This window comes from Musca autumnalis, unplaced genomic scaffold (genome assembly GCF_047663935.1).
Source record: "Musca autumnalis isolate F117 unplaced genomic scaffold, ASM4766393v1 scaffold_4, whole genome shotgun sequence".
Lineage (NCBI taxonomy): Eukaryota > Metazoa > Arthropoda > Insecta > Diptera > Muscidae > Musca > Musca autumnalis.
In genome coordinates this window covers 99,634,132-99,661,021 of record NW_027411977.1, presented here as the reverse complement: position 1 = coordinate 99,661,021, position 26,890 = coordinate 99,634,132, and the positions used below count along the sequence as shown (strand labels likewise).

Genomic DNA, 26,890 nt, shown 5'->3' with positions numbered 1-26,890 from the left:
TGAGTTACCGACAAAAATCGGTAAAATAAAAACGCAAAATTATTAATGAAAAGTATCAATAAAGGTTAACGACACTGCTGCTATCGGTAAAACTTAGCGACAGCTTGATTTGCGATAATGTGTTGTGTTGTCTACAGTGACTTAGAAAAAATTGAATTTAAGTGTGAACATTTTCTTCCGATCTTTGTTCACAACTTTCTACGTGGAAGATCATGGCAAGAGTGCATCGATTAAATTAAATTTTGTATGTCGATAATAAAGCAGCCTTCGACAGCCCCCCTACGTTCAAAGGTATTCCAAGCCATGTCTGAATTTGGCATCCCTGCAAAGCTCATTCGGCTTTGCATAATGACATTAACTAATACTAGGTCCTCAGTTAAAATAGGAAAGAACCTCTCCGAAGAGTTTAGTAACAAAATTGGTTTCAGACAAGGACACGGCCTCACGTGTGACTTATTCAACATTCTGCTGGAAAAGATTCTACGAGATGCGAAGGTCAAAAGAAGTGCCACAATATATACAAACAGCCATATGTTACATGCTAATGCCGATGACATTGACATCATGGGTCAATCGGTAAAGGAAGTAACTGATACCTTTGCAAAAGTCGAAAGGGAATCTGCCAACTGTTGACGTTTGTTCCTATAATTTTGAGGTAGTAAAAGACTTCGTTTACCTTGGCACAGCCGTAAACACAAGAAACAACATCAAATGTGAAATAAAAAGAAGAATTATATTGGCCAACAGATGCTACTTTGGCTTATATAAGCAGTTTAAGAACAAAGCCACAACTCGTCAAACAAAAATAACGCTTTACAAAACACTGATACTACCCGTGCAGATGTATGTTTTCGCAAGCAGACAAGGCAGTTCATGGTGTGTTTGAGAGAAAAATTCTTCGAAAGATCTATGGACCAATCGGTGAATATAGCAAACCAGTGGATGAAGACATGAAAAAGCTACAAACAGAGAGAATTTGAGATCTTTTCTTAGTTCGGCTTGTGGAACAAAAGTTCTGTAATGGGCCAGCTAAAAAGAAGATGTCGATAAAGGACCATTCTATAGCACAATGAAAAAGTGGTTTAATGAACCCAATCGTGACCGACTCACGCTAAAAACCAAGGTCGTGAGAGTTATTCAAAATCGGCGTTTGTGCAAGAATTTATTAATTAAATGAACTGGTAACGCAAGATCGCCAAGATCGGCACAATTTGACAATCGCTCAAAAAAGATTTTGTCGATTTGTGCAAAGAAATTGTGAATAAATATGATCGCGGTGCTTCAAACGATGTTATAGCTATAATTTGACATTTAAGGTTCTTAAGTGTCAATAAACTTATATAACAAAACTTGTGGACATAGGTCCACGTTTTGGTATAGCCCCCATATAACGGTACCCTCCGATTTACGGTATTTTGACGTTTTTAGCTACATTGTCAGACCGATTTAGCTATAATTTGACATTTAGGGTTTTTAAGTACCAATAAACTTATATAACAAAACTTGTGGACATAGGTCCACGTTTTGGTATAGCCCCCATATAACGGTACCCCCCGATTTACGGTATTTTGACGTTTTTAGCTACATTTTCAGACCGATTTAGCTATAATTTGACATTTATGGTTTTTAAGTGTCAATAAACTTATATAACAAAAGTTGTGAACATAGGTCCACGTTTTGATATAGCACCCATATAACGGCACCTCCCGATTTACGGTATTTTGACGTTTTTAGCTACTTTTTCAGACCGATTTAGCTATAATTTGACATTTAGGGTTCTTAGGTGTCAATAAACTTATATAAAAAAATTGTGGACATAGGTCCACGTTTTGATATAGCCCCCATATAACGGTACCCCCCCGATTTACGGTATTTTGAAGTTTTTAGCTACATTTTCAGACCGATTTAGCTATAATTTGACATTTATGGTTTTTAAGTGTCAATAAACTTATATAACAAAAGTTGTGGACATAGGTCCACGTTTTGATATAGCCCTCATATAACGGTACCTCCCGATTTACGGTATTTTGACGTTTTTAGCTACATTTTCAGACCGATTTAGCTATTATTTGACATTTAGGGTTCTTAGGTGTCAATAAACTTATATAACAAAAGTTGTGGACATAGGTCCACGTTTTGGTATAGCCCCCATATAACGGTACCCCCGATTTACGGTATTTTGATGTTTTTAGCTACATTTTCAGACCGATGTGGCTATAATTTGACATTTAGGGTTCTTAAAAGTCAATAAACTTATATAACAAAGTTTGTGTACATATGTCCACGTTTTGGTATAGCCCCCGTATAACGGTGCCCCTCGTCTTACGTTATTTTGACGTTTTTAGCTACATTTTCAGACCGATTTAGCTATAAAATGACATTTAGGGTTCTTAAGTGTAAATAAACTTTTATAACAAAAGTTGTGGACATAGGTCCACGTTTTGGTATAGCCCCATATAACGGTACCTCCCGATTTTCGGTATTTTGAGAATTTTACCTACAAGTTTTAACCGAATTATCTGTAATTTGAACATTTGAAATTCCTAGTGGTCACCCCACCTCTCCACCAATAATTGTCAAGAAAGGTCGATGTATTGATAAAGCTCCCATATAACGGTACCTCCCAATTTTCAGTAATTTGATGATTTTAGCTACAATATTAAACCGAACTAGCAGTAATTTGACATTTGAAGTTCTTAGTAGTCACAACACCTCTCCATCAAAAATTGTCAATATAGGTCCATGTTCGTCCCATATAACGGTACCTCCCAATTTTCAGTAATTTTGCAATTTTAGCTTTTAACCGAACTAACTGTAATTTGACATTTGAAGGTTGTAGTGGTCATTTGCATCAACAATTTTCAACATAGCCCCAATATAACGATACTTCCCGATTTTCGGTACTTTGAGGATTTTACTTATAATGTTTAACCGAACGTAAGTCCATGTTTTGGTATAGCCCCAAAACAAACCTCCCGATTTTCCGTACCTTAGCTTTATTTTTTGGACGAACTTTCTGTAATTTGAAATTAAAAGCCAACAAAAATTCTGCAACAAAAATTGTTCATTTATGTTCATATTTTCGTATAGCCCACATACCTCCGAACAAGCTGTTAATGAGATTTGAAGTTCCCACGTTATGTACCGATTTTCGGTATTTTGAGGATTCTAGCTGCAATTTTTAACAGAATTAGGAGTTATTTGACGTTGAAGGCTCCCATCAAAAACTGTCAACATTGGTCCATGTTTTATTATAACCCCTATATAACGGTACCTCCCAATTTCAAACCTATTCAGATGATCGCTAGTGTATATTGACTATGTAGCCCACACAGCATCACAGTAATCTATTACCAAATGTCAATATTTAAAAAAAAAAACCTTTTTTATTGGTACAGTATTAACAATATCCCTTTGAGTGTGCTGGTATCCCGCGATATTTTAGTTTTTCGACGGTCCGGATAATGTAAATCATAGATCGTGATCCATCCATCTCAATTAACCCAAAAATTGATTGTGAATGTTCATCCACTGTTCTGGATGGATTTTTTTGAAATGTATTTTTCACGGCTGATAGTGAAATCGGATGCGCATTAAAAGTGTAAGGACTTTGTGAAAATGATAAGCGTTATACAATTTTTTGTACGCTAATCTGTAGACGATGCTACATCGCATTCGCCAAAGTAACTCTTGGTAAATGTATACGAACGAAAGAAAACAATTCGTTGTATCAGGAAACCGCATTCGCATCGCGATTTAAACGTATTTCAAAATTATTCTCCATTTAAAGGAACCCAAAATTTATTTGAAAGTCTCACATATCTTCCGCAAGATGTTAGCGTCTATTCGGGGAATGATTACAATAATAAAAGTGCTTGAATTTTACCCAAAACGTGATGGATAACTCCAATTTATTTTTCGAACATTTTCTTCAACTAAATTTGACAAATCTCAGGTGGAAAGTTTTAAACCCCCCCAGGAAGACTTAATACCAAACTTCAGCCGTTTCTGAGAGATATTGAGGCCACAACCTTCAATATACCAGAAATCCGGAGGTACTGTTCTATGTGGGCTATGTGAAGACGTGAACCTATGCCAAGAAATTTCAGGTGGAACGTTTAATACTCCCAACGAAGACTAAATGCAAATTTCGGTCATTTCGGTGGTATATTGAGGCCACCGACTTCAAAATTCCGAAAATCGGGAGGTACCGTTTTATGGGGGCTATATGAAGACGTGGACCTATACTGATAAATTTCAGGTGAAAAGTTTTATGGTGGCTATATGAAGACATGGACCTATACTGATAAATTTCAGGTGAAAAGTTTTATGGTGGCTATATGAAGACATGGACCTATACTGATAAATTTCAGGTGAAAAGTTTTATATCCCCAACGAATACTTACTACAAAGTTTCAGCCATTTTAATGTGATGTTGAGGCCACAACCTTCAAAATACGTGAAATCGGGAGGTTCCGTGCTATGAAGACGTGGACAAATTTCAACAATTTCAGTGGGAAATTCATGCCACATATCCTTACATATGTTTTTGCATAAGTTTATGCAAATATGTCAAAATATGCACGATACGCATTAATGAACAGTGTTTTTCAATATAATGAGGAGCTTTTTATTTTAAGATTTTGTTCATATTATCAGAATTGAAACTGTCATAACTTTTGCACGCAATAACCGAAATTAGTATCTCCAACCCATCTTTCGTTTAATTTTTTTCGAAGGAAAACTAAAAATGTTGTCTTTTCCTCATATATCAGGCTGGAGACTACTTAAGAAAACAATAAAACTATGTTTGATGGTAAATATTCGCGTTTACGTTGTTAGGCCAAAAAGTGATCGAGCAACCCTCGTACGTATTCTTCTTCTTCTTCGTTAAAGAAATTATTCCCTGGAATTGGTTTTAATTAAAACATTAAATAGTTCCTATTTTCTTAAGGCCTTCTTGTAAAAAAAATGATTTCACGTAGGGAAGTATGTGTTGAAGGATGATTTCAACACACAACATAGCACTATGGACCCAATGACAGGTTTTTGGGCCAACAAGTCACTTGGAGCTGCTGGACCTTTTAAACTTTGTACTGATGTTTATAGTGAGCATAAAAATATATCTGTAAAATTTGGAAGGAATCGGTACAGATAGAGATATAGGTTTATATGTTTCAACCGATTTTACATTTAACCCGCACTAAGGTCACAATTTTCATCCGATGACTTTAAAATTTGATATGGTACATCCTGATCAATTAAGAATCACGTCCACAAAATTTTGTTCTGATCGCTTCAGGTATATATATCTACATATATATAGAAAATTATACAGGTCTGTCATGATGTTCGAAATATAAATCCTCCGAAATGGCTGGACCGAATTTGATAAATTTTTGAATGTAGATTCTTTAGGACTTAGAATAGATCGTAAGGTAGTTTTTATACCGAAAAATGGAGGGGGTGGGGGACCTCCCCCACAACGGGTTTTAGCCAAACGCGAAATCTCAGAAATCATTTGACGTATTGGGATACAATACAACAGTAATTGTGACCTCCATCATTAATGGATGATTTGGAAGTAGAATACCGCGATCGCGTTCAATTTTTGAATACTTTATAATTACAGGTCAAGATTTTTAAATTTAGTAAGTTTTTGTAGTCCCAATTACTAAATTAAGAACATAAAATGCTTGGTATAACTCGGTTAAGATAACTATCCAATTTCGCGACTTGTGTCATATTGACATCCCACTCCCAACCCAGCCCAATACTTAAAAATATCCAAATTTTTAAGTGTCACGCTATCTGTAAGCATTTTTCTATAAGTTTACGGATCCATACGGGGACAAAATTTTCTACACATATATACTCACTATTACCTTCTACTAAATATATATAGTTTCGCCAATACGTCGCAATACCGAGAGTTCTATTCCAAAAACCATATAAACTACACACAAAATACACCACAAGTCTATATCAAATATTCGTTACCAAATCTAACTTCTTTTAATTCCTAATCAGAATATTAATTTACATACGTTTACACGTGTTATCCATTAAAAAAATTTTAGCAGTTTTTAATTGTCGAGCGAAACAAATTTGTTCTTCGTTTGATAAATTTTACAATGTAAGACAATATCTTTGACAGCCCGGTATGTGGTCATGAAGGGTTGCCAGGTTGAAATGATTTTGTTTCTAATACCCTAGACAGACGGCAGAGTTAATTTGCATTAAAAAATCCTTAATTTGAATTAACTTTTTACCCTGACAGACGATAGTTTCTGCATTTATGAAACAGCTGTTTGTGTTGTTTGTTTGTCCCCGCAGGCAATTTCATAAAGTTTTACAAAAGTTCGCCAAAATATGCGAAACAAATATACTTTCTACCATTGACCTTTTCACCACGATAATGCGAAAATAAATTAAATTTATTCGCAATATTTTTGAGACCTTTTAATATTAAAAAATGTCTCTAAACTCTAAAGGAACATTTGAGGAAGATATTATTTTCGATAAAATTGGTATGGTGGGTAATGAAATGCTTGTGAAAATAAAAATTTTAAAAATAGATTAGATAGAAGGCGCGAAAAACGATTAGCTGCTATTCTATTCGAGAAATACCACTACTTATTTGAAAGAAACGCGAAAATTTCTGATTTGTTTTCCTTTTTTATTTTCTTAAACATGGAAATTTGACAAAAGACAATTGATTTTTAATGCAAATTGTGTCTCACCAAATGAGAGCATGAATATGCTCTCTCTCCTACATTAATATGGGTTCTCTTTTACAGCATTGCCATATTGAAATACCTAAATTCAGTTTAAATTTACTTTGATTTTGTGCATTAATAACGTGGATAATTCACGAATTAATTTGAATTGAGGCAGTTAATGCAAATTAACGCTTTACTATTTTATACAAATATATGACTTTAAAAATAGACTTTTTGCCTCAGAATCCTGCCATTGGGCCTATAGTGCATAGTTACAATTAAACTGAGCGCCTTGTCTTGTTTTCCATGAAGTGACCAAAGAATAACACCCAACCAATTAGCTTAACAAGGGCATAATCATCGTTATCGGTCTTACAAATAAATGGTGTTGACTCTTTGATTAGATACATTTTTACATTCGAGCAAGGGGTTATGAGATAAAATCACACGTATCAAACAAAGTACATAAGACCGACACACCAATTTTCATGTTCACCTTTACATTGCACTATAGAAATTATCATCACAATACCTTTTAGATACCCCATATGTATTTTGTCATTACCAATGATAAATTGTTATTTTTAGTATCCATCATTCGGTTTGAATTACCCTTTAGTTGAATGTTGTATTTAATTGACTTACTTGTCGTACATATTCCGTTGTTTGGCATACATAAAAAGACTGGACATCGGATCTGAGCCTGGGGATAGTAAAAACACCAATGGTATCCTAGGCGAGCTATCAGCAAACGATTCATTCAAATCAAAAGGAGGCGGTTCCACGAAAGAGCGATCCATATTGCGAGTAATAAAGGACTGCATATAAAAAAAAGGGAGAAGAAAGAAAGAAACCATACATCACAATTAATTACATTTCATTTGTTCAGTCGGTAAGAAGAGGGATAACAACATGAAAAACAGAGCACTTAAATGGGCTACAAATTGTCAAATTGGTTTTATAAGTCTGGAGTAAAATAAATGTAAAGTGATGCATTTTTATACATATATCGTTTATGTTCTTTCGAGCTGAGATATTCAGTTACTTCGCCTATGGTATTAGTTAAAGAGGAAATATAATTATGTATGTGTTTTTACTTATATCTCTAAAATACTTCTACAATATTCAATAAGTACGAGTGTATTTGCGATACAAATAAATATAGAGTTGCCGACAACAATAAAGGAAGCTTATCTGAAAATAAAAATCTTTAATTTATATTTGAGTACTCATTTGAAATATTGTCTGTTATGGCGTGATAATAATGTTCATATGACGTGGACGTGGGTTTAAATCCCAGCCTGGCTCATTTGAAATTTTGTTTGTTAAATTGAGGTATAATTAATATGGAGGGTATAATTAAATTTGTCATTCCGTTTGTAACACATCGAAATATTCATCGGAGGCAATATAAAGTATATATATGTATATATATTTATATATATATATATATATATATATATATATATATATATATATATATATCTATCTATATATATATATATATATATATATATATATATATATATATGTCCGTCTGTCTGTTGAACTCAAGATACAACTTGCAATTTTTAAGGTAGAGCTTTGTAATTTGGTATAGAAGTTTCTATTACTCCAATGATGTTTGGTATTGTAAATGGGCTTTATCGGTCCACGTTTTGATATAGCCCCCCATAGAACCGTACCGCCCGATGTTCGGTATTTTGAAGGATTTAGCCTCATTATCACGCCAAAATGGCTGAAATTTGTCGGTATCGGTCCACGCCTTCGTATAGCCTCCACGGAACGGTACCACACGATTTTCGGTATTTTTAAGATTTTAGGCTCATTATCGCATTGAAATTGCTAAAGTTTGGTACTTAGTCTTTGTTGGGAATGTAAATCTTTCTCCTAGAAATTTGTTGGTATAGGTCCACGCCTTCATATACAAGATGTTACAACAAAAGTCAAAGCTCCTACGAAATATTGTGTGAGCGATACCCGAAGAATTGGAACCGATTGAATCCATATTGGACGTCATCTAAGTCTGGTAGAAATTTCACGTTGTGTAAAGTATCGAACAAATCGGGTACTCCCCTTCAAGGGTTATTTGCGCACACATTTCCCGAACGTTTTCGAATTTTTGGAGTTGAGGTACCGGAAGGAGTGGACCGATATAACCCATCATCGAACTTAAACTATGATTTGGGGAGGTCCAGAAGAGGCCCCATTATTTGTTGGTGATGCTCGTAAAATGTAAAATGGTCCAAAAACAACATTTTTTTTTATTTTGCAGCGGCTCTATAAGGCACAAGGATGGTTTTATCGGCGCAAAATTTTAAGTAAGGTTTGCGTTTTCGACAAAGGGGAAGTTTGAAATTTAACATGATCAGATAATATTTAGCGGGTTAAAAGGGCCGAAACTTTTGTGTGACAATTTGTAAAATTTTAATAATTGTATACCTGGAAGATATGTTCCATCCAATGCAATGGTATGCACACCCGCCTTGCACGCATAAGGTCGTGGGTTCTATTCCCCGGGCAGGCAACATCAAAACATTTTTCAACGGTGGCTAAATACCCCTCAGTAATGTTGGCGACATTTCCTGAGTATTTCAGCCATGTAAAAACTTCTCTACAAAAGTGGTGTCTTAGACACGCCGTTCGACTCGGCGATAAAACTGTAGGTCCCATATCATTGAGCTAATATGACTCCGGGTGCACTCATTGATATGAGAGAAGTCTCCCTTGTCCCTTATGGGATGTTTGTGGAACAATTATAACCCTTGACCTATCCATTGATGTCAAATATGTTGACATATGTACATGGTCAGATAACAGAGTTTCAGACAAATATATTGTTACGAATGTAACTGATAGGTTTAAGTTAATTTAGTTTAATTTCCGTTATTTTAAAAATTTGAATTGTAACGTAAAGTTTTATTACGCAGTTACCTTATTTAAGTAACAGCAACTACCATGTAGAATTCTCTTCATCATTCTAGTTCTTACTTTACCTTTCATTAATGTGCTTTTGTTTGTTTTGCCAAAATCATGTAATATCATTTATGTTGCTACTTCTTGCATTTGTTTATTGTTGTAATTACGTCATTAGTGTGCTTGTCCATTTGTATTGATCTTCGCCAATTTCAGCCAATTGTATTGATCTTCGGCGATAAACAGTAGGTCCCATATCATTGTGCTAAATATGAATCGGGCTGCACTCATTGATATGAGAGAAGTCTCCCTTGTCCCGTATGGGATGTTGTGGAACAATGTTGTTGTTTTATATGAGTATGTTTGTTCGCTTAGTGCGAATGTGCGTCTGTGTGTTCGTTTTACAGATTCGAGGTGTTACCAGATGTTCTGGATAATTCCCGAACAGGGACATTTTGGGATAAATACAGGTGGAATCAGCAACGGCGAGTTAGTTGTGTTTTAAGCGTTGAACTGAACAGATCGGTTAAAGAATAGCTGCGTGCTAACTAGAGACAAGCTGTGTGTTTAGTAATTAAAGTCGGTTCCGAATAAGTGTGATAAAGTAAATAAAGCATTGTAGAAACGTAATCTAAAACGAACCCTGTTTTATTTGGTACAAATCGTACTGGGAAATAAAACAACGTCTACACGGAGATTAGGTAAATCTAATTCCGCAACAATATGTAAACCGCGATCCACAGTTTTAATTGTTTGTAGTGTAATTACGATAGAGGTCACATTTATAGTTCAATATTGACAACATTTCCCACGAAGGAAGATGCTAAAAGTTGTGGAAGATGACCGGATAGTACTTGGCTGGTGAAAATAATCACATGGTGTCAAAAAAGCCAAGTTTAATTTTGGTGCATATTTTAATTTATGCGGGACATATTTCTGTAAAGCTGCTTAAAAAATAAATGGAAAAAAACATTTGACCTTTCCATTGATGCAAATTAAATTGGCGTTTAAATAACGGAATTGCTAAATATATATGTGGGTTAGAACTGCAATGCCTTTTGTCAATTTTTGATATTTTGAGGTAAACCCTTCCACCTATTCGAAGAGTTCAGTTCAAACCATTGATCTCAATTTGCCATGTATTTAAAACCCCCACAGTTCCGTCACTTTTGCGTCATCCTCCAGATCGAATATTTTTAAAGAATGGAACGTTTTTAAAACTTTGAAAAAAATTTATGATTCAAATACATTAGGCTCGGGATTATGACGGACTGCTTGCAAATTCTTTTTATTTTGCAAAACACGAAGGACGTATTTCATATGTATAAGCGCCACATATAATTGTAAGTAAGCTATGCGATAAAAAAAACAATAACAATAAAAAAATTTAATTTTTTATGCATTTTTCAAAATGCGCTGTATTTTAACACATACATCATCACAATTGGCAGAAATGAAAAGGCCAGAGGTCCAACTATCATAATCAATGCGCGTATAAAGCAAAATAGCTGTCAATTATAAATTTTCGTTACAGAATAAATGATTAAATTTTAAAATATAAATTATCAAATTTTCATGCAAAAGTTCGGTACTTTTGCTCCGCTAAATATCATTCGATTATCGTCCAAATTGTATGCCGGCCATACACTATGGGCATGCAGGACAGCTACCGATGAACCCTTGTGTACGTGTGTGATTAAATAGTGTGTGGCATTCCTTGAATCCATATTCCAAAAATGATGAATTTTCCTCCAAAACTCGATTTTGGATTGAAGTTTTCCAACTTTTCTAATATCCTCACAAATAATATTTGTTGTTTTTAAAAATTGTTTGTTGGTAACTTGGAAATTAACAAAATTCATCGGATTACAAGGGGATCATTTACAAAATCAAAACTATTTTGATTTCAATCTTCTTTAAGGGGTTACATCTACTTGTCACTTTCAAAAATCGAAAAAATAATATTATTATCGAAAAAATATTATTTTGAAGTACAGTTAGTATAGAGTATGTCGCAAAAAGTTTCAACTCGATCGGAGCAAAATTGCCTGAGATATGAGCATTGGATGGAACAATTTATTGTGATTTGCATGTAGCGTGGAAACTTTAAACGCGTGTTTCTCGAAATGGCATTTTGATGTCGGTGCCAACTGTAGCTCCAAAACTAATATACCGATCTTCATATGGATTGGTGAACTTATTATGTACATAAAAAGCTTGTCTTTAAGCGAGACAGATTTTTTTAATTTTTTTAGCCCGAATTTTGGGCAATAAATGGTCAATTTGTTTCGTCAAAAACGAAATTTTGACTTTGACAGCTCACAATTTTTTTAAATCGATTTGTTTAAAATTCTGTCTGGCTCAAGACAAGATTATTAGGTTCTTAAAACGCCCACAAAAATAAACGAAGATCGGCCCATCAGTTTTCGAGCTATCGTTGGCACCGGAAATGCTTTAAAAAAAAATGGTTTCGCAGGTAGCCATTTACCACAAGACTAAATATCTAATTAACAAGTAAAAAGTCGTTAAGTTCGGCCGGGCCGAACTTTTTATACCCTCCACCATAAAATAGTCTTAATTAAAATGGAATAATTAGGGTCCTTTCAAAATTTTAGGTGGAACAACTTTTCGACAATGGATAGACTCCTACTGCCTCCCACTATTGCTTAAATTACACTGTAAACACAAATGCTGGGGCAGAGATAATTCCTTTTGGAGATGAAAGCCCTTGGTGTGTGTATATTAAAAACCCCGAAGGACAGATGCGCCGTGAGTCGAACTTCCGCGTTATGGCGTGATGAAGTTTTTGCAAGAGACCCTGTAAGCCATCATGAATTAGCTTTATATCTTTGCTTGTTGTTTTTGTAGAGCACTTAAGCAACAGTGAACAAAGATATAACGCTAATTCCTGATGGCCCACAGGCGGATCTGTCCTTCGGGGTTCATAATATACTCGCCAAGGCCTCTCTTCCCCAAGAGGAGCTTTCGGTGCCCCAGACTTCACCTCCATTTTGTTGCACAGTGTTATCTAATCTAATCTAAAAAAATGTCTTCAGCTAGGTGAAAGGTACCACCTACGGGGCTATATCAAAGAGTCAACCTATCTTTAATTTTTTTTTTGGCGGTAAAGTTTTATAGCTGAAGGGAACTTCAAGAGTCAAATTGAGGGTAGTTTCATCAAAACAATGTGGACCTTCAAAAATGGACCCATGTTGACGAATTTTAGTGAAGAAATTTCGTGACCACTGAAAATTCCCGAAAATCGGGAGATACTGTTATATGGGGGATATACCAAAACATGGACCTATATTGACGATTATTTTTGAATAGGCAAAATTGTAGCTAAAATTCTCAAAATACCGATCATTACAGCTAGTTCGGTTTAAAAATTGCATCTAAAATTCTCAAAATACCGAAAATCGGGAGGTACCGTTATATGGGGGCTAAACCAAAACATGGACCTATGTTGACGATGTTTCGTTGGAGATGTTTTGTGACCACTGAGAACTTCAAATGTCAAATTACAGCTATTTCGGTTAAAAACTGTAGCTAAAATTCTCAAAATACCGAAAATCGGGAGGTACCGTTATATGGGGGCTATACCAAAACATGGACCTATATTGACGATGCTTGGTGGAGATATTTCATGACCACTGAGAACCTCAAATGTCAAATTAGAGCTAGTTCGGTTAAAAATTTTAACTAAAATGCTCAAAATACCGAAAATCGGGAGGTACGGTTATAAGGGGGCCATACCAAAACATGGACCTATGTTGACGATGTTTGGTGAAGATGTTTTGTGACCACTGAGAACTTCAAATGTCAAATTGCAGATAGTTCGGTTACAAATTGCGGCTAAAATTCTCAAAATACCGAAAATCGGGAGGTACCGTTATTGGGGGCTATACCAAAACATGGACCTATGTTGATGATGTTTGGTGGAGATGTTTCATGACCACTGAGAACCTCAAATGTCAAATTGCAGATAGTTCGGTTACAAATTGTGGCTAAAATTCTCAAAATACCGAAAATTGGGAGGTACCGTTATATGGGGGCTATACCAAAACATGGACCTATGTTGACGATGTTTGGTGGAGATATTTCATGACCACTGAGAACCTCAAATGGCAAATTACAGGTAGTTCGGTTAAAAATTGTAGCTAAAATTCTCAAAATACCAAAAAATCGGGAGGTACCGATATATGGGGGCTATACCAAAACATGGACCTAGGTTGACGATGTTTCGTAGAGAAAGTCAAATGTCAAATTGCAGATAGTTCAGTTAAAAATTGTGGCTAAAATTCTCAAAATACCGAAAATCGGGAGGTACCGTTATATGGGGACTATATCAAAATATGGACCTATGCCCATATCCTTTGGGATATACGTTTGTTGATCACTAGGAACCCTAAGTGCCAAATTATAGCTAATTCGGTCCGTAAATGTGGCGAAGAACGTCAAAATACCTCAAATTCGGAGGTACCGTTATATGGGGGCTATACCAAAGAGTGGACCGATATAGCCCATCTTCGAACTTGACCTGCCTATGGAAAAAAGACCCACGGGCACTCTATCTCAATTATTGCGGACGCTAGAGTGATTACAACAGACGTTCGGACAGACGGACATGGCTAGATCATCTTAGAATTTTATCCTGATCAAGAATATATATACTTTATAAGGTCGCAAATGATTAGTTCTATGTGTTACAAACGGAATGACAAACTTAATATACCCTCCATACTATGGTGGAGGGTATAAAAATATTAACAGTTTCTTTGAAAAAAAAAATTCGATTTTTTGAGTGGAGTATTCCCCCATTGGCTCAACTTCATTTATTACCCTCTATTACAGAGAGTAATGTTTTTCAAAACGAACTGACAGTGTTGCAAAATTTTACTGATCGCTACCAATATCATGATTTCATCCCGGCGAAGGGAATTATCAATTGGCTTCTCAGTTTTTGAAATGATGCCTTTTTAGTGAAAAACCGAACTCTTTAAGTGTAAAATGAGTTTTTTATTGGCCTGCACAACTAGGGGTAACCCTTAAAATACTCACACATACATTGACAAAAACTTCAAAATTTCCCAGTCAGCATTTTTTGAAAATTTTAATCAAATTCGAGTCTTTTTTGATCCGACTGCACGATTAAAAAGCTAGAATATGAACTCCTTTGTCGGTAGGAAAACATAACCTCAGGCGACTCTTCTAAACAAATCACAAATGAGTCTTTTTCGAGTCGTATTTCAATCATTTATTGGTGTTTTGTTGATTAATTTCGGACCCTTTTTCGAGTCATTTTAGAGTCATGTTTATAATCATTTATGAGTCTTTAGGGAGTCATTTATGAGTCTTTTTGTTAGACGAAATAATTTAAAAAATGTTTCTTTTTATTCTTCTTTGTTTCTTTCCTTTGTTTTATAGTCTTTTCAGCTTTGTTATGTCTTTTAATTATCCTTTATGTTGCTTGGTGGTTAGTATACTGCTTCTTCATTTCACTTGGCAAAACCTGTTGTGTTTTGTTTGTCTGTACCTTTAATATTATACGTTACATTTATATCAAAATATTGTAGAAAGTGTATATGAGAATTTTATTTTTTTATTTACAACCAAATAAAAATAAAACAAAGCAATCAGTTTTTAATCACCTAACTGTTCAAAATATGATCAGAGTATACATAATTATAATCACTTTTCAAACACCTGTATGACCCTTTTTTGATTAAGCATTTTTCAATCTTCCAGATGATCAAAATGTAACAATAAATAACAAAAAATTGTCACATTTTAAACACCTCAATGATTTATTTGTGATTGCTACACATTTGTTGTTGTATTTTAAATTGAACTCTTTTTAATCATTACAGGGAGTCACTTTCGAGTCCCTTTCTGATCACACAAGCGACTTAATCAATTTTTGATCACCAAAAGGACTCTAAAAAGACTCCTCAATGTGATTTTTGAAAAAACAGTCTTCTAAATGCTATCTGGGTTACCAATGCTTTTATAAAAAACTGTAGTACATGCCCACAGTGTATGGGATACTGTAGGCTGCTTCTGCTTCAATGTACTCTAACCATGGATGACTTTTATCATTATAACTGAACTACATAAGCTGTAGTATTCATTCAAAATATAACTTTTCCTGTGAACTTACGACCTTTTCGTACTCAAGGGGAAACGAATAATAAATACCAAATTTTAGCAACTTATTCAATAAGACCACAAAAAATGAAGACTGAACACCAAACTTCAGACATTTGGGGTGCATATTGAGGACACAACCTTCAAAATACCGAAAATCGGTAGGTACGGTTCCATGGGGGCTATATGAAGGAGAGGACCTACACTGACAGATTGAAGGTGGGGAGTTATATAACCCCAACGAAGACTAAATACCAATTTTCAGCAATTTCGGTGTGATCCAAAATACTGAAAATTGGGATGTACAGTCCTTTGGGGGCTATATCAAAACGTGGGCATACACCCACAATTCTCTGTTGGAATGTTTCATACCTCTACCGAAGACTGTGCACCAAATTTCAATCATTTCGGTTGGTTATTGTGACTAAAACTTTCAAAATACCGAAAATCGGGAGGTACGGTTCTATGGGGGCTATATCAAAAGATTTTATGTCCTCGAGATTGTAAGTCAACCATAAGTCGTGTACCAAATTTGATGTACCTACAATAACTCCTTCTATTTTGGCCACAGTTAATATGAACTCGCGTCATAGTGCGACGTGTTTGACTTGTACTATAATTCTGTAACAAATCGCAAATTCCAAAAAAGTGGACTTACGACCTTTTCGTGCGTAGCAGACGATCTGTTTAGTGAAATTGTCCTGCATGCTTCGATTAGTTTGGGAAACGTTGTTTGGCAATTTCTTGTTTAATGATTTATATGGTATATAGTATGACTACATTTGATTACAGCCGAAATTCCCAAAAATGCTATTAGCATTTTGCTGAGCGGTTTTGTTGCCACAGGAAATTGTGATAATTTCTAGCCTAGGACTCGAATTAAGGCATTCATTGCAAAGCAGACATGCAAAGCTATATAAATTTGTATTCATTGTACTACATATGTGAACTGTTTTGAACACCTTTGAAATTCACCATCGACCGATTTTAACTTTTGTGAAATTCAATAGAATCTGATCGAGAACACCCCTACGTAAAGCTAAACAAGTGAGAAAAGGCTATAGTCGGTACGGGGACGACTATTTGATACCCTACACCACTACCACTGTGAATAATCTTTTCACTTGAAAACATTTCTTTTATGGAGATACGAAAGTTTTCACCTATCTGGCTTTTATACCAAATGACTTAGGGCGAACTGAACCAAAATAATTAATATTTAATTTTATATTTGACTACTGTCGACATCACCAACATCAATAGGCTTCTATCTCTGTGAGAAAATTTCGTGATGATCCGATCAAAATTCCGACCTATAGCGTGATTGCAGAAAAAGTGGAAAAAAGGGATGCATTAACGACTATTGCGATATCTCTATTATTTGACTACCTACGCAAACCTACTTTGCATAATTTCAAAGATGGGATTTTCTACTTTCTTAGTCAGGCTTTGCTTTTAGATGGTCCCCAACCAAAGGTGTGATATCCGTCATTATTATTAAAATCGCAAAAATCAAAAGATGGGTTTTATTAGCGACTATTGCGATATCTTCGTTGTTAGACCACCTACGTTACATTGTTGTAAAGGTGATATTTTATATATATTGACTTTTTCTCCAAATAAAGTTTTTGCTCATTCCGACCCCTAAATATTATCCGACCATCATAAAAATCAATAGGCTTCTTCCTCTGTGAGACCCTCATTAACCCTCGAAATTTCGTGACGATCCGATCAAAATGCGCCCAGTAGCGTGATTTCCAAAAAAAAAAATGGAAAAATGGGATGTATTATCGAATATTGCGATATCTCCGTTATTTGGTCAGCTGCGCCGACCTTGTTTGCATCATTGTAAAGGTGGAATCTTCTACTTTCATACTCAGGCTTTGCTTTTGGAATGTCCCCAGCCAAAGCTGTGATATTCGTCATTATAACTAAAATCGCAAACATGAAAATTTGGGGTTTACTTGCGACTATTGTGATATCTTCGTTGTTTGATCACCTACAAGAACCTACTTTACATCGTTAGAAAGGTGATATTTTCTACTTTCATTGTCAGGCTTTGCTTTTGGTATACCCCTTATAGAAGCTGAGATATTAGCTTTGGAAAAAAACGTTGACTTTTTATCCAAATAAGTTTTTTGCCCATTCCGACCCCTAAATATTATTCGACCCTCACCAAAATCAATGGGCTTCTTCCTCTTTGCGATCCCCATTAACTCTCAAAATTTCGTGACGATCCGATCAAAATTGCGGCCTGTAGCGTGATTTCCAAAAAAATGGAAAAATGGGATGAATTACCGACTATTGTGATATCTCCGCTATTTGGTCACCTACGCCGACCTTGTTTGCATCATTGTAAAGGTGGAATCTTCTACTTTCATAGCCAGGCTTTGCTTTTGGAAAGTACCCAGCCAAAGCAGTGACATTCGTCATTATAACTAAAATCGCAAACATGAAAATTTGGGGTTTATTTGCGACTATTGTGATATCTTCGTTGTTTGATCACCTACAAGAACCTACTTTACATCATTAGAAAGGTGATATTTTCTACTTTCACTGTCAGGTTTTGCTTTTGGTATACCCCATATAGAAGCTGAGATATTCGCTTTGGAAAAAAACGTTGTCTTTTTATCCACATAAGTTTTTGCCCATTCCGACCCCTAAATATTATCCGACCATCACCAAAATCAATAGGCTTCTTCCCCTCTGGGACCCCCATCAACACCAAAAATTTCGTGACGATCCGATCAAAATTGCGACCTGTAGCTTGATTACAAGGTTTAGATGGACAGACGGACAGACGGACAGACGGACGGACGGACGGACTGACGGACGGACACACATAGCCAGATCGACTCAGCTCGTCGAGACATTCATATTGATATATATAAGTATGGGTCTACGACCATTATTTCGATGCGTTACAAACTTTTTGGCCAAAACCAACTTATAATACCCTCCCCACATAGTGGTGTAGGGTATAAATATATATACATATACGCCCGCAATGCTATTACGACTTTGAACGAGTATATAAACTGATACGCGTCTTCTGTTAAAATGGGAAAGATCCTTTCCAACTACTGTTCGTTCTTATGTCGGCGACATTGACGACAGACTACAAAAATTAAATAGAACCATTGAATAATTCAAAAAATAATCAGAATCAAAAATTAAAAAACATTTCGCCACACTAATTTATCTGTGGTATTACTGATATATACTTTCGAAAACAGATGAAATGGGAATAATTTGTTTCTGAGAAAAAAATCCTTAGAAAGATGTATTGGCTAATATGGTATCGGTCAATAGTTAATCGTATCGACATAGCTTAATAGATCGAGTGAGGTGAATGGAGCAAAAATATGAATATAGCAAAACAGAGGATAAAAAGCTTAAAAGATCGGGACGTTTGAAAATACGTTTTCATAGTTTAACTTATGCCTTGAGATATTTAAATAAAATTTCAATTTACAAATAAAATTCATTTCATCCTTCATTCATGCCTCGACATTCACATTTCGCAGCAATACAATTTCTTCAATTCAATTCAATTCAATTTAGAAATAAAATTTAAAGAAATTCATCGTTCATTCTTTGCTGTAATACAATTTCAATAAAAGCACATTTGATATTGCAATAAAAAAAATTTATTCCTAATGTACTAGAGTTATAACTTACCCTAACTGCTGGAACAACTTTATCCGGCCTTAGACACTTCAATATTATTAAACTCAATATTTCATCAATGTTGTCGTATGGTGGCGGAAATTTAGCTTCTTCAGGCGATGGCAAATCATAATATGCCTTCCATGCATCAATATCGGATTGAAACTTTTTATAAAAATCTGTTAGTCTATGAATGATAAATGAAAGAAAGAAAAACCAATGATAATTTATCACAAGATGTACATCAACAACAGAAGCAGGAAATATAATAAATTCATTACCACTTCATAAGCTATATACATACATATGTATTGAAAAGTTGTTATAATATTTAAAAATAAATATTAGAATCATATCTTTAATGTCAATAGAATAAAGTTTAATTTTTGTTTATGTTTTTAGTAGATAGCATTAGTAATAATAGTTATATGTTTAACATATTGTTTCAGATTTAGGCTTGACGTAATCCCGTGTATACGTGAATTTATTCCCCGATACGATTTGTATAAAAAAACGAGGCTTTTACAATGTTTTGTTGGCGTTATTCACTTAAGTCTTTACATCTGTACAAAGCACACAGTTTTACTCTATTCAGGTTACTCTTTACTTCACTGACTGTTTTTTGCGTTTGCCTTTTCTGGCCCAAGTAGTTATTTTATTTTTACAGGGTTTTATTTAACTTGCTTTGGTGTGTGTTTAGTTCAAATCTGGTAACTCATTTTTATCACGGTTGCAGTTGACCAATCGAACTAAAACATTGCACACTTTTCAGATTTGGATGACAATACACGAATATGAAATCAAAACCAATATTGGTCCATTTTTACACTCTTTTACAGTGTTTTACCTAATTTGCTTTTCAAATCTGGTAACTAATTTTTTCACACAGTTGCAGTTGACCAATCGAACATAAAATTTGCACACATTTCAGATTTGGATGACAATACATGAATATGAAATCAAAACCAATATTGGTACATTCTTACAATGTTTTTACGGTGTCTAACTTAACCCCCTTTTCAAATCTGGTAACTGATTTTTAAAACGGTTGCAGTTGGCCAGTCGAAATAAAACTTTGCACACTTTCAGATTTACATGACAATACGTGAATATGAAACCAAAATCAAAATGGGTCCATTTTTTCCTATAGCCCCCATATAACGGTACCACCCGATTTCCGGTATTTTGCTTTTCAAATCGGGTAACTCATTTTTCACACAGTTGTAGTTGACCAATCGAACTAAAACTTTGTACACTTTTCAGATTTGGATGACAATACATGAATATGAAACCAAAATCAATATGAGTCCATTTTTTCCTGTAGCTCCCATCCAGAGGTACTACTCGAATTAATTTAATTAAATTTTAAGCTCGTATTGGCTGCTTTTTGAAAACTAGGGTTTCCAATGGTACAGAAACGTACCCATTAAAAATTATGGACATAGGTCCAGGTTTTGGTATAGTCCCCATATAGCGGTACCGCCCGATTTCAAGTGTTTTAAGGATTTTATCTTCATTTTTATACCGAATTGCGTGTAACTTGGCATTTGGATTCCCCAATGGTACAGAAACTTTCCCACCAAAAATTATGGACCTAAGTCCAGGTTTTGGTGTAGCCTTTATATAACGGGACTACACGATTTCAGGCATTTTAAAGTTTTTATCTAAATTTTCGGCCTAAATTTACTATAATTTTGTTCTCAGTGGTCAAAAATGTATTCACTAAAACGTTAAAAATAAAATATAATTTAAAAAAATTAATTTTCAGTGTTTTATTTAGAATTGCACTTAAAACTAGAAAATAATTTGTCGCTTAGCCGCAATAAATATATTCTTTCTCATGATGGAATCTCTTAAATAAAACGCTTGCCGTTTAATTTTGTTTCCATTTATAATTTAAATGCAAGCGTTTTATTTGAGAGATTCCATCATGAGAAAGAATATATTTATTGAGGCTAAGCGACAAATTATTTTCTAATTTTAAGTGCATTTCTAAATAAAACACTAAAACTTAATTTTTTTAAATTATATTTTATTTGTGTAATAATCTTTTTAAGTTGGGAAGTTAAATTTCAAACATGACCTACGGAAGCATTTTATTCTTCGTCGTTTGAAAGTCTTTATAGTCCAGTCAAAATAGACATTGAAATAGCAAAAACTCCCACAAAGCTGAATTTTGTTGGGGAGATAGGATTTGCCATTATAAGCAATGTCGAAGTACTCAACAATCCAATGTGTGCAAAAACAGTTACTCGGGGTCAAAGGTCAAAATTTGGAGATTTTATAGGTTTTCGGATTTTTTAAAAGATTAAAGATTTAAAAATTTTTCAATCCACAGTACGTTCAGAGTTTTCGCTCTCCCAATTTTAATAAACATAGTACCTTTGCATCTCCGTTTGTAACGCACTAAAAAAATTGGCGACCATGTTAAGTTATTGATTTTCTTTATTTTTCGCTGTGTTGATTCTGCTCATCAGCAAACCATTTCTACATATGTATTTTCAGATTTTTTTTGGACTAAAGGTTGCAAGATATCGCGCCTTTAAAAAGTCAAAGTGTGCGATAAAAACTAATCATAACTTCTTTCACTTTAACGTTTTTGTATTTTTTTGTTTTTGTTTTTTTATCAGCTGTCTAATAAAGAATAGAAAAAATTCCACAGTGGGATTGGGTGCAATTTTAATTTAATAGTAAAAATTAATTATACCCTATACCACAATGTGGAAAAGGGTATAATAAGTTTGTTTTCCCAAAAATTCATGTAACGCCGCGAAATATTCGTCGTAGACCCCTCATGTGGTATACCAAACTTCATATCTCGACGAGATAAAGCGATTTAGCGATGTGTGTCCGTCCGTCCGTCCGTCTGTCCGTCCATTAAAAATTGTAATCAAGCTAGAGGCCGCAATTATGGACCGATTGTCACGAAATTTAGTATGGAGGTCGGGTTTGGACCAGAATAGAACTGATTAGTTTTTGGCGATGATCGTGAAATGTTAAAGGGATGAAATGGACCAAAAACAAAATTTTTGCTCGATTTTGTAGCCGCTCTGTAGGTCGCAATAATAGTCCGATCGGCGCGAAATTTTAAACGTAGTTTTGGTTTGAGATGAAGAAGTAGCGTGCAAGTCAACGGTATGATCGGATAATATTTAGCGGGTTAAATTGATCAAAACTTTTGTGTATACATTTAAATAAAAGTTATCATTTATCAAAAGCTAGCCCGGAAAGCTAGTGCACAGGGATAGTGGTATAGGGTATCACATGGTCGGCCCCGTCCGACTATAGTCTGTTCTTACTTGTTTTTATTAATCATTTTATTCTTCGATTTTCTTGAAATTTTATTGCATTAAACTGCTATTAATTACAAAAATGTCAAGTAATTTTGTTGAAACGTAGCATTGTTTAATTACAACACTGTAATCTTGTATTCCTAATTTGTCTATTTCTTCGTCAAATAATAAACCACTTGTCACTCTTTGATTGGTCGTTGCATTCAGCAATTTGTTTATGCTAACGCAGTTTTATAATACGAAGTTCTACGTATCTTTTTAACATGAATATTCTTCACTTCGTTTCTAACCTTTGCAAATACATGAAGTATTATATTAAAATAAAGAACCCACTGGTGTTTTATTTTAACAGGTTATGGGCCCAGTGCTTTATTTTTTGAAAACGTATTTGCAAAGTTTTAAGTTTTTAAAGTTTACTTTTAATTTTAAATAAAAGTTTTTGAAGTGCAATGACGGAAGAATACATCCATATTTCCCACCGACTAAATAATCACAACTATAGGCTCTGGAAGTTTAACGTCGATGCGGTTTTAAAAGGCCACGGCTTGCTTACGATTGCTCAAGGGAAAACTAAATTTGATGATTCAGTTTCGCAAGATCAAAAGGATTTATGGATGAAGCGTGATGGAAAGGCTATGGGTATTCTCATAAATTCAATTGAAAAGGACCAAGCAAACCACGTAATGTCATGTAGCACATCGAACGAAGTCTACGAAAAATTAAAAAATATTCACGACAAGCAAAGTGAAGTAAAAGTAATGTGCCTTTACGAAGAATATTTCTCTCTAAAAATGCAAGAAGAAGAATCAGTTGCAGCATATGTGTCAAAAGTGTCTTCATTAGCAGCCGAAATAGAGGCACAAGGGGAGAAGCTGTCTGACAATATAAAAATGGTACGCATAATAAGTAGCCTACCACCGAAATACCAAAATTTTAAAACGGTATGGTATAACATAAAAGAGGGGAGAACCATAGAAAACTTGATGGCAAAATTGCAATTAGAAGAAGACCAATTGCAAAAGAACGGCGACGCAGAAGTAGCAGAGGCAGCATTTAATGCAAAAACAAATAAATTTAATAAGTCATATGCAGAGAGAAAGAGAACATCAAAATGTAATTTTTATCACAAATTGGGACACTGGGAAAGAGAATGCCGCATAAAGAAAAAACAAAATAAGCAAAAACAAGAACCATCAAAACGCAGAGATAATCATAATGATGAAGTTGCCTTTGTTGCGTCGACGTCAGACGTAACATCAGCTCCCTACAGTGACGTGTGGATTGCAGACTCAGGCGCTACAGAACATATGACACCAAGAAGAGAGTGGTTCTCAGAGTTTCAGCCGTTAACAGAAACCCGGTTTGTTTACATTGCAAATAATGAGAGATTGTTAATTAAAGGTTTTGGTACAATCCACATAAACTCTCTAGTAAACAACAAATGGATACCACGAATTCTCACTAATGTACAATACGTCCCACAATTAAAACAAAACTTGTTCTCAACTGGATCAACAACATCAAAAGGGCTCTCAATGGTAACAGAATCCAAACATTGTATTTTGAGAGACAAAAACAATCATGTATTAGCGAGTGGTGTACGTGACTCTAAAAATCAATACAGAATGATGTTTCAAGTAAGAAATAATTTTATTGCAAATTCCGCTAAATTGGATTCCCTTCAACAATGGCATTGTCGGCTCGGACATATTAACACTGCCACCATCAAAACAATGTGCGACAAAAAACTGGCTGATGGATTAGAATTAAAAGACAAATCAGAATTCTTTTGTGAAGATTGCCAACGAGGTAAAATGCATCGTTCATCACATGGATCGTCGGTCAAACGTGATGCAGCTAGACCCGAATATTTCCATATGGACTTGTGTGGCCCCATGCATGAGACTGGGATTGGAGGCGTTCGTTATTTCATGTTGCTTAAAGACGAAAGCACATGTTTCAGGTATGTTTACTTTTTAACAAACAAATCTGAAGTGCATAACAAATTGAAATCTTTCATTTCTATGGTACGCAACATGACTGGCGAACGGGTTAAATACATGCGGTGTGACAACGGCACGGAGTTTATGAATAAAGAGGTTGCCGAGCTCCTGTCAAATAATGGAATTGTTTTGGAAAAGGTTTCCCCCTATACTCCTCAACAAAACGGATTTATTGAAAGGGATAACAGGACGGTTCAAGAGTCAGCGCGTACAATGTTACTGGCGAGTAACTTAAATAAATATCTATGGCCAGAGGCAGTGAGAACAGCTGTTTACATTCTCAATAGATCGACATCAACAAAACATGCAAAAACACCATTTGAGTGTTGGTTTGACAAGAAACCAAATTTGGGTCATATTAAGGTTTTCGGCAGTGAGTGTATGGTGTACGAACCCAAACAGCTTGGAAGAAAGAAGTGGGATGCCAAAGCCAAGAAGATGTTTTTAGTTGGTTATGAACCAACTGCTAAAAATTATCGTTTGTATGATCCCGACTCGAAAAAAGTGATTGTCAGTTGCGACGTTGTTTTCAATGAAAAGGTTGTAAGAATTAGTTGGACTACTAAGTCTGAAGATGAATCAAACCATGACCATGCAGAAGAGCAAAGCAGTGAGTTGGACATTTCATCATTCAAACACCAATTGTCAAGCACGCCTAAGAGTTCGATGAAGAAGGAACCATCGACAATTGATGCAGATGTTACGACACCAGATAACACAACTGAAGTTGAATTAAGAAATGATGGCAGAGAACACAAAAAGTATGGATTGCGAAAAGAAATTGTTCCACCTCAGCGATTTGGCATAGACCACATGGGTTGTGTGGCAACTATAGCTGAACCCGACAATTACGAAGAGGCTGTAAACTCACAGTATTCACAACAATGGATAACAGCCATCAAAGAAGAGATTAACTCACTTGAAGAAAACCAGACATGGGAATTGGTAGCAAAACCCGCAGAGAAAAATGTTGTTGGCTGTAAGTGGGTATTTAAAATTAAGAGCAGCCCAAATAAAGACCCAATATTCAAAGCTCGACTGGTTGCTAAAGGCTATTCGCAGAAGCCCGATATCGATTTTAAAGAAACATACTCACCTGTAGTGAGGTATGATTCAGTGAGAGCTGCTTTAGCGTTAGCCGCGTTTGAAGATATGGAGATGCTACAATTTGATGTCAAAACCGCTTTCCTGTATGGCGAACTGGCTGAGGAGCTGTACATGGAAGTTCCAAAAGGAATAGTTACGGAAAGTTCAAATTTGGTATGTCGTCTTAAAAAATGTCTCTACGGATTGAAGCAAGCCTCTCGAAATTGGAATTTCAAATTTATAGAATTTTTAAAGAAATTCAAGATGAAACAATCATCAGCTGATCCATGCGTGTTCTATGGAAACATAGAAAACTACAAAATTATTTTATTGTTGTATGTTGACGATGGATTAATAATGTGCCATTCAAAGAACATATTAACATTATTTATCGATGATTTAGCCAAAACATTTCGCATCACATATGGCGAACACAACTACTATGTTGGAATTGAAATACATCGTGATAGAGAAAACAAGTCAATTAAAATCAATCAACGAGCATATATTCAAAAAATACTTAGAAAGTTTAATATGGATGCTGCTAATAATATATCAACACCAGCTGACAGCAATGTATTTTTAACCAAATATGTTGATGAAGAAGACGTAAAATATCCCTTCAGACAAGCAGTTGGGTCACTTAATTTTGCTGCTATTGTATCCAGACCCGATATTTCGTACGCAGTTGGAGAAGTTAGCAAATTTACAGAAAATCCAAAAAGTTGTCACGTAAATGCTATAAAGCGAATATTTCGGTACCTAAAATCAACTATTGATTATTGTTTAGAGTACAAATCATCTGATGTTTTTAAATTTGATGGATACACGGATGCAGATTTTGCTCGTGATGTGGATTCAAGGAGAGCTACAACTGGTTACGTATTCTTGATAAACGAATGTGCTATTACTTGGAGAAGTCATCGTCAGAAGACAGTTGCGTTATCGACAACAGAAGCCGAATGTATGGCAGCATGTGAAGGTGCAAAGGAGGCAATTTGGCTTCAACAATTACTTGCCGACATCGGATGTTGTCAAATCTCGCCAACAGTCA

General features: G+C 35.1%; 1 protein-coding gene across 1 annotated transcript in view; it reads right to left on the bottom strand.

Moving 5' to 3' along the window:
- Positions 1 to 26,890, bottom strand: part of Dnah3 (dynein heavy chain 3, axonemal) — a 389,565-nt gene that overhangs the window by 77,035 nt on the left and 285,640 nt on the right. Inside the window, exons 25-26 of the mRNA XM_073981508.1 lie at positions 19,467 to 19,641; positions 7,368 to 7,540 (exon numbers count right to left, since the gene is read on the bottom strand). Coding sequence (XP_073837609.1) covers positions 7,368 to 7,540; positions 19,467 to 19,641 — 348 coding nt within the window. The remainder of the gene's footprint in view (positions 1 to 7,367; positions 7,541 to 19,466; positions 19,642 to 26,890) is intronic.